Below are 8,344 nucleotides of genomic sequence, written 5' to 3' on the forward strand. Positions count from 1 at the left end.
TTTTCATTGATGATAGGGACTGTGAGATCGAGTTTGCAGCCAGTTTGCAGATGTGTTATGCTGAGTGGTGCAGTTGTCATACCAGAAAGATGGGATGTCATCCAGAGGGACCTGGACAAACTGGAGAAGTGGGCCTGTGTGAACGTCATGAGGCCAACTGCAAGGTCTACACCTGAGTTTGAACAATCTGCAGTTTCAATACAGGCTGGGGGATGATGTGATTGAGAGCAGCCCTACAGAAAAGAACAAGGGGGGACTGAAGAATTTCTTCACCATGAGAGTGGTGAGGCACTGGCACAGGTTGCCCAGGGAAGTTGTGGGTGCCCCATCCCTGGAGGTGTTCAAGGTTGGATGGGGCCTTGGGCAGCCTGATCTAGTGGAATGTCCCTGCCCATAGCAGAGGGGTTGGAACGGGATGATCTTTAAGGTCCCTTCCAACCCTGACTATACTATGACACTATGATACATTTCAGGTATACAAGTCAGCTGCAAAGACTGCTTTGCTGTTTGCAAAGTAGAACCGGTCTGCTGGCACTAGGAATGGTGCCTTGGTGTTATCTGCACAGATTTCCTGTGTGTATTGTGTTTAAGTCTGAGCCACAAAAAGAAACAACAAAACAGACATGTTAAGACACACAAACAGTGCAATGAAGGAGCAATAAAACTGTTACTGAGATACTTTTACCTGCCTGAATAATTCCATGAGTCTATGATTCTATGAAACCTACTGGCATTTTCTGCCACAAACCTGCATAAGGTCCCACTGGACTGCTCAATGTATGGAAATGTCACGAGACCACTTTTCTTCTGAAGAGGTTAGTACCAAACCGGGAAAGCAGATAGTAAAGGGGGAGAGAGGAAAAGAAAATTAAGAGTGAGTGAAAACGTCAGTGAGATCTGATGTTTTTTCTCTATGGATTTGAGGAAATGTTTGGTAGAGCAAGGAACAGCACTTAGCTTGTTTGTACATCAGCAGGAAACCTCAGCAGTGAAACCCTCTCTGTTCTTCATCAAACACATAGCCTTGCCAGATTCAAGCTGGGACGCTCTCCCCCATGAACTGGATTTCCCTGTTATGTGACACACCATTACAGGCAGCCCTTGTCTGGGGCTAGAGCTGCACCGGGCAGTGGAAAGGACTGGGTGAACCTTGGAAGATCCTAGCACTTCATACTTGTGATTCATTACCCTTCTGTATTTGTAGTCTGTGTGGTCCCACTGTGGAGGACTTGTTTTTTTGATTGGCCTTGTGTCTGGAGGCCAGATAAACCCAGCACTCCTGCTGTGCTACACAGGGAGAAGTCTATGTGGAGCAATATCTTAACCAAGGAGCTGATACTGCAGTTGAGAGGGGGCATAAGGGTATTTCTCTTCTTTATTGCTGTCAATGCAAAAGTCCAAGAGGGCCATACACTATCTGATGTGGTTCAGGCCAGGAGTATAGATGATATCTTTAGGGTAGGGAACAGTTTCAGTGAGGCAGCGTGTCCTGATAAAACCTGCACACGAGGCAGGGAACCTTTGGGTTAATGGCAAGTTGATAACAGCTGCTTGGCATTAGCTCATCATGAGAACTCAGTGCATGGAAAACCTGCTATAACATTACTCAAGCTGTGACTAGGCCGTCTCATAGCCACATTGATGCTTTCTTCCTGCTGGCTGTTTTAATCTAAAGCCCAGAAGTACAATAGAAAATTTTCTTATCGACTTCCAACTGGTTTATATCAAAACCTGCACCCCGGAGGACCTGCTTTGCAGCTCTGACATATTCAGCTGCAGGAATCCTTGACTGAGCCAGCTCCAAGGTGTATGTTGGCAGTTATTTTGCAAACAGAAGCTGCATGCCAGCTTGGAGAGGAAGCTCCTTGCTTTGCCTCTGTATTCAGGGTGTAGGAGCTCCTGACTGTCTGATGGGAAGGAAGATGGGAAATCGGCCAGGAGAATATCAGCCACAAAGAAAATTCCCAGCAGGCCTTTGATACACTTTACTTCTTTGGGCCTAACAGTGAAAGCACAACAGGTCTGTTCACATGAAATCTTCTCTGTCTTTCATATGTATGGCAAAGGCTGAATGTTGTTCAAAGTCTGTACCAGAGCCATACTTAATAGACCCCAAGCAAACCAGTCTTTCCTCACAGACTACATAGTGTACATGAGGGAAAGTCAAACCATGTTGCCAATGTGGAGGAAAGGGCAGAACTTTTACTTTAAATGAAAAAAAAACCAAACCCAGTCACTGGTGCCAGTGGTCTGCAATGTCTATGTTCTTCAGAACACTTCCTCAACCTCTACTTCCCCCAAACACTCTGTTTCCCTCCGGTTTATAAAGTTCGTGTCACACAGTTCAGCAAGACTTGGCAGCTGCCAGTTCTTATATCCCATCAGCATGAAAACGTCCCTTGGCCTCAGCTTCCTCCTGGCTTTCTTGGACACAGGTAAGTTTCCTGCTGGGACCTGTGGAACATCTCTGGGGCTATGAGATATAGAAGTGGTCTGGAAATGGATGCTCAGTGTGTGGGGCTGTTCCTCCTCTTTGAGGTGTAGGAAACTCTCATCTGGACAAATTTGCACTGCAGACGAGTGACCAGTTTTGAGGAATCTTTGGTGCTGTGAGCCAATGTGCAGATGAAGGTGTAGGCGTTTACAATGTGAACCAGCTGTCTAAGCTCTTGTGGTGGTCACTGGTGATCCAGCTGGGACACATGGCAATGATTCAGTTTACTCTAAGGCAAACAGAACTTTGGTTGGCTGAATCCGTCTCCAGCCACCAATTACCACAAACTTGGGGTCTTATTTATTTTCTCAAACACAGGAGCGTGTGACAATTTAAACATTGTATGTCATCTCAGCAGTCCTTCAGCTCTGCTCCAGAAGAGCGCTGGTGTATTGGAGGTATCGTGTCATACCTGACACCCCATGGAGATGTCCCAGGCACTGCAAGGTGCCTTACATGGCACCAGGGGTTAGGGAGCTGACACATTCCTTGGACCTCTCAACCTACATGCTGGACTCTTGGGTCCCAATGAGTGCGTGTCAAGGAAGGCATTCTATTTGTCCTCTATGAATATATACTTCATTCCTTTCTAAGTGTTTCCTGTGGACTGCCTGGTATTCTTGTCTGCTTAAAACATTCCAGCAGGTAATTGATAACATGTTTTCCCCTAATGCCTACAAGAAGATATGCCATTTCACAGTTTGTACATAGCACAGTAAATACCCATTGGCAACCTCTTGATCTCCAGAACTTTGGGTGCCCCTGCTCACTGCAAAGAAAATATTTTGGGCCTGGGAATTTAGGGATAATTGACTGCCTTCCAGGGTGGAGGGGGTTGTGGGGATACTTTCGTTAGCAACCCAAGGAAAAAGAAGTATATGACACAAGGGTAGCTTGTGTCTGGGTATTGTTGGTTAAAGTGTAAAATTCTATCCCAAAATGGCTTCTCCTTATTTGTCTAAATTAAAGTTCATATTAGAATAAGTGATTATAGATATAATAAAAAGAACCCATAAACTGAGTTATGAAATGGAAAATAAGGAAAGAGGAAAGTGAGAAGTGCTGATCAAATGCTGAACAAAACATCGATGAATGGGGAAGTGAGAACCCTCATCACTGCTACCCAGAGATGTGTCTTCCTTCTTTCCCCAGGGACTTCCCTTCAGTGTGAGGTTTGTCACAGCATGGGAAAAAGGTGCTCCGGCCCCATGAAAACCTGTAGTGATGGTGAAGATACCTGTGGCGTCATTCTACATGAGGTCTTGATAGGTAGGTGAGACATCAAGTATGCCTGTGTGCCAACGTGACTTGTGGACTGAAGCCGGGGAATGAGTTTGTCTCCCCACCTCTGTCACTGGCCTTATGGTAAGTCCTTGGGTAAGATGTCCATTTTCCTTTTCACTGACAGAGGACCCAGAGATGAGGAGGGTCCAAGACGGGAGAAGCTTGTATACCTCTGTCTTGAGCAGCAGTTTCCTACTGGGAGGGCCTGGTTCCTAGTTGTGGGGGGAAGGACTGAGTCAGCAGAGTAGGAGAAGATACTGGCTTTTAATTCTGGCTAAGGTGAGTAGTTGAGTTGCGAGGCTGGACCATGAGGGACACAAGGCTGCTGGCATCTAGCGCTGAGGGTGCACTGGTCGTGGATGGAGGGAGAAGCTAGCCTGCATCTGGCTCTCTTCCTTGGGCAGGGAAAGGGGCACTTGGTGGCCCTGCCAGAGCAGAGCTGTCCCCATAGTTGGTTGATAAGTCAAAGATGGTTGCTGAGTCTTGATATAACTCCACTGTTGGTTGTGTTAACAGTGCCGTCTCAGTAATTGCTCAACTTCATTAATATAGCTGTTGGCTTTTAGGATGGAGTTTATCTCATATCCTACCAACTTTGGTGCTGGTAGCTCCAGTGCATGACTTGCCTTCTCTTTCCTCCTTGTAGAGTTGGCAGGGCTTCAGTAGTCTGCAAAGTAACTGATCTGCCCACTCTTACACCTTTTGGAGTTGGTCCATAGGAAAGACTGGACTTGCCTATATCAGGATGCTTGTGGCTGCAATAGACTGTGTGCTCTGCAAACTGTGCCTGGAGAAGTGTGGACTGTGGGTCAGAGGTGTGTGGGTCACTCCATAAGCTCTGTGTCTGGGGCATTCCGGCTAAGGTGAGCATCTGCTACACTGCTAGCTGGTTCTGAGGAGTTATGCTTCTCTCCTGCCTTCAAACACAATGTGGAGAAGGAGAGATTCCTCACTAGTGACTCAGATGTGATGGCACACTCGTTAGTCTGACGTGATCACCAGGATCACAAGTGCTGCTTCTGGGAGTTGCTGTGCTGTCCCTAGACCCTTCTCAGGCCCCAGGATGGGTGCCCAGCAGTTGCTGCTGTAGGAACTAATGGGAGGCGAAGGGGCTTACCTTGCAGTTAAGGACTTGCAGCTGCATTCCACTTCATTACAGGGGGGATGGCAATCCCTTCATTCTTCAAGTCCTGCATGCCATCCAGCATTTGCCAGCTTGACCCTATCACCATGAACTATGGGAAGGTAAAAGCAAGGAGCCTCTTAGCTTGCTGCAAGGGTGACGACTGCCAGAAAATGTCTCTCTCACGTAAGCTCCATTTTTCCTTATATCCTATCCCCTCTCTTGTCTGCCCTGGCCTGAGGTGAGGCTTTCCAGGCTAAGCCTTCACCTGGCTTGTTGCTCTCCTTCTCTCATTAAAACCAATTATGGCCCATCTCTTTTCTTCCAGTGCCACCAGAGAACAATGTGCCGAATGGCTACCAGTGTCCTGCCTGCTACAGTGTGGACTCCTTTCAGTGTAGTGATGAAATCGTTAACTGCACTGGATCTGAAACCCAGTGTATTGATGTTGCTGGACTAATGAATTCAGGTAACTGCCTTTTATTTCAGGCTTCTTTCATCATTTTGGTTAAATGGGCTAAACCAGCCTAAGGTGATGAATCACATAGAAATAAATACGGGCAAAAAATGTGAAGGAAATAAAAAGGAAAAGACATGAACTGAAAGGGAACATGCTTAAAGTTGAAAAAAGGGCAGGGGTGTTCTTTACTTCATAAGAAATGGGCAGCTCCTGGGGTGGAAATTACTGGCCGGGGAGGGAATAGCTATGCAGACTAGTTCCCCTGATGTATGGCATGTACTTCTTCTCCTGTCTAGGTGGACTGTCTCTAAAAGCCGCCATAAAGGGCTGCACCACCATTTCTGAATGCAGTATTGCAAAAAATGCAAAAAGCAACCTGGGGATGATGGACATAAAGTTAAGGCAATTCCAATGCAAACCAGCTTCTCCTTTGCCCAGAGTGAGTTCTGGGTTTGCCCCTCCAAACACCCTCTTCCTCCCAATCTTATCAGGATTCATCTTGGAGAAGGCACTTTTCTGACTCTCTATTACCAAATAAACCCTTGACAAACTCTAGCAGTCGTTTGTATTGAGCCCTCTTTGCTGTGGCTTCTTCTGTGTGGGGAGTTGTTTTCAGATTAGATCTTCTTCTTTTATAATTTCACAGAATAAAGACAGTTCTTACGCTTCTGCTTTGTCATTGTTTTAATCTAATTTAAAGTTTCAGAGGTACAGTTGTCATCAGTTTCATATTATATTAGGGGAGTGCTTTATTCACACTGGAACTGGGGGACACGGGGTGCCTATACACTGCACAGGCAGCAGTGGCTCTCAGGACAGCCTTAGAGTCTATGTCCACGATATCAGGAGAAGGGGTAAGTTTCAAAGCCACTCTTCTAGGCTCTGAAAAGGACTGGAGGTGACTTCCTGAGGGGCTCACTCTGATTAGAAAAGTAGCTTGCCCGTTATTTCCTCGTTTGCGTTGTATTTGTCCATGGTAGGAGAAGTTCTTCAGCTCAGAGGGCTGCTTGTGGCTTCTAGGCAGCTCTGAAGAGATCTCTGTTTCTGAGTCAGCAACCCTTTGCTACAAGCAAACAGCCCCTGGCAAGAACCTTCCTCCTTGTAGCTGTTTTTCTTGCCTTACCAGACACTCTTCCATTCTATCTTTGGTTTCGTGATTGTCTGGATTAAATGTTTGCCTTAGGATGGTTTAATTTCATAAAATAGGCAGTTTTCTATGGTGACAGGCTGCTGGGGTCCAAGTAATAGAAAGCTTTAGCACAATGCTTACTTGCCCTGTGTCGGCAAAACTACACGCGTGGCTGGTGTGGCCTTCCCTCTTCTACATTCACTACCACCTGGTTATTCTGCTCTTGTCACATGCTGCCCTAACCAGTCTCCTCAGGTTGGTCCCACACAAAGACACTGAAGAAAATCACCTCATCACACACCATCACTGTGCCTGGGAGGTAGTACAGGCTGTGGGTAAAAGCACAAAGCAGTGGGAGCTCTGGGAGATTCTGGGGTGTAGAGAGGAGGAGGAATGTTAGCAAACTTTAGTGTTTCCCTGTGCTTCTGTTCCTGTATGAGTGGCCCATTTTTGGAGCAGACTACAAGATTATTAAGCAAAATGCGTGTTTGTGGCTGCCCTTAATAGCCCTGGCACACAGTGCAAGTGAGCAGTGCTTTGCACATGGACTTACAGTGACCAAGAAATGCAGTGTTTTCTCATAGTTCAATACTGTGGCAGAAAGCACCGTGGAAATTCTTGACTGCTGAAACTAGACCATAACACTTGGCAGCAGTGAAAGGCTATGCCTACCTATGTACACATGAATATATGTATGATCAGCTTTTAACTTGCAGCATGCAGGCTGACTCCTTGCAATTTCTGTTTTGCCCAGAGCTGCTTTTCTACCCAAACACGCTGAGACTCCATTTTTCCTAATATTCAAACGAAATTATTTTGGAAAGTATCTCAAGTCATCTGTTACAATAAAGTGGTCTGGGTCTAAGAGTGAAAATTAATTTTGAGGGTTGGGGGTTAACTGATAATACATATCTAACACAAAGAAAAGAGCCTGGTTATGCTCAGTTAATTATTTGTCGAAGCTGTGCAATTACTGAGTGGCTGTTAGAGAGGAAATATAGGTTCCCCCTTCATGGTGAAGCAATAGACTGATACTGCAGAGACCCACCCATTCAGCATTTTTCCAGATCTGATAACACCCTGGAATTAAAAAAATTCTCTATCTGTACAAGTAAATTATCCCTGAACACACCTCCTGCACGTTCATGCAGAACATTACATTACTGTCTGTGACGCCCCTATGGCAGATCTTGATCCACTTCGATGACTCAACCCTTCACTTTCTGTTTGTTCCACTTTGACCTGTGATGTTATCGGGACAGAAAAGCTACGTGAGTTTGTTCAGCTTGGTCAAGGCTTGGGTGGCACACATGCAGAGAAGCGTGGTGGTGGAGTGGTATTTAGGGTAGGATGAGGAGGAGAGCAGACAGCAATGTTTCAGGCAAAGGTTTCTGGTGTGGAGAGAAGCAGCTCAATTTTGACACCAAATTCAATGTTGTTGAAAAACCCTGTTGCGTGGTGACTGTATAAATGCAGGAATGATAACTAGGAACAACCCTGCATCTATGTGACTGATATACTAGTTCTTGGTCCTGTTCCAGCATCCACATTTTTAAAGGGCATTAAAAATGAAAAGTGTGAAATAAAATGCCTTACAGTGGAAGTTCTTACTGAAAAGAAGATAGAGAAGTAGGTTGTTTACAGGCCATAAACGCTGTTGTAAGGCAATGATAAGATCTTAAAGGGCTCTTTTATACATAAAAGTGTCACAGAAACCTGAAAAGTCCTGAAGAGAAAAAGTCACAAAATCTCTGTCCATAGACTGCATTCCTTAGAAAGACGAGGTCATCAGTTTTTGATGTCTGCAAAGCCAGCATGAAAGCCTTTCAGAAATGGGTGCTTTAGTTGCAGACA

General features: G+C 45.6%; 1 protein-coding gene across 1 annotated transcript; it reads left to right on the forward strand.

The window, feature by feature from the left end:
* The first annotated feature begins 2,279 nt into the window (after positions 1-2,279).
* LOC104064310 (phospholipase A2 inhibitor 25 kDa subunit) lies at positions 2,280-6,019 on the forward strand. Its single transcript, XM_009566634.2, has 5 exons — positions 2,280-2,435; positions 3,647-3,763; positions 4,938-5,087; positions 5,230-5,370; positions 5,658-6,019. Exons 1-5 carry the CDS (start codon positions 2,387-2,389, stop codon positions 5,879-5,881), a joined length of 681 nt encoding a protein of 226 aa, XP_009564929.1. The 5' UTR covers positions 2,280-2,386; the 3' UTR covers positions 5,882-6,019.
* The last annotated feature ends 2,325 nt before the right edge of the window (positions 6,020-8,344 follow it).

Source organism: Cuculus canorus, chromosome Z (assembly GCF_017976375.1).
Source record: "Cuculus canorus isolate bCucCan1 chromosome Z, bCucCan1.pri, whole genome shotgun sequence".
Lineage (NCBI taxonomy): Eukaryota > Metazoa > Chordata > Aves > Cuculiformes > Cuculidae > Cuculus > Cuculus canorus.

What these genes read in the sequence shown, in the direction of transcription:
- LOC104064310 (XM_009566634.2), top strand. Translation starts at nt 2,387, where the DNA reads ATGAAAACGTCCCTTGGCCTCAGCTTCCTCCTGGCTTTCTTGGACACA. An exon ending in CCTGGCTTTCTTGGACACAG is followed by an intron (nt 2,436 to 3,646) that starts GTAAGTTTCCTG and finishes TTCTTTCCCCAG; the next exon opens with GGACTTCCCTTCAGTGTGAG. An exon ending in TGCTGGACTAATGAATTCAG is followed by an intron (nt 5,371 to 5,657) that starts GTAACTGCCTTT and finishes TCTCCTGTCTAG; the next exon opens with GTGGACTGTCTCTAAAAGCC.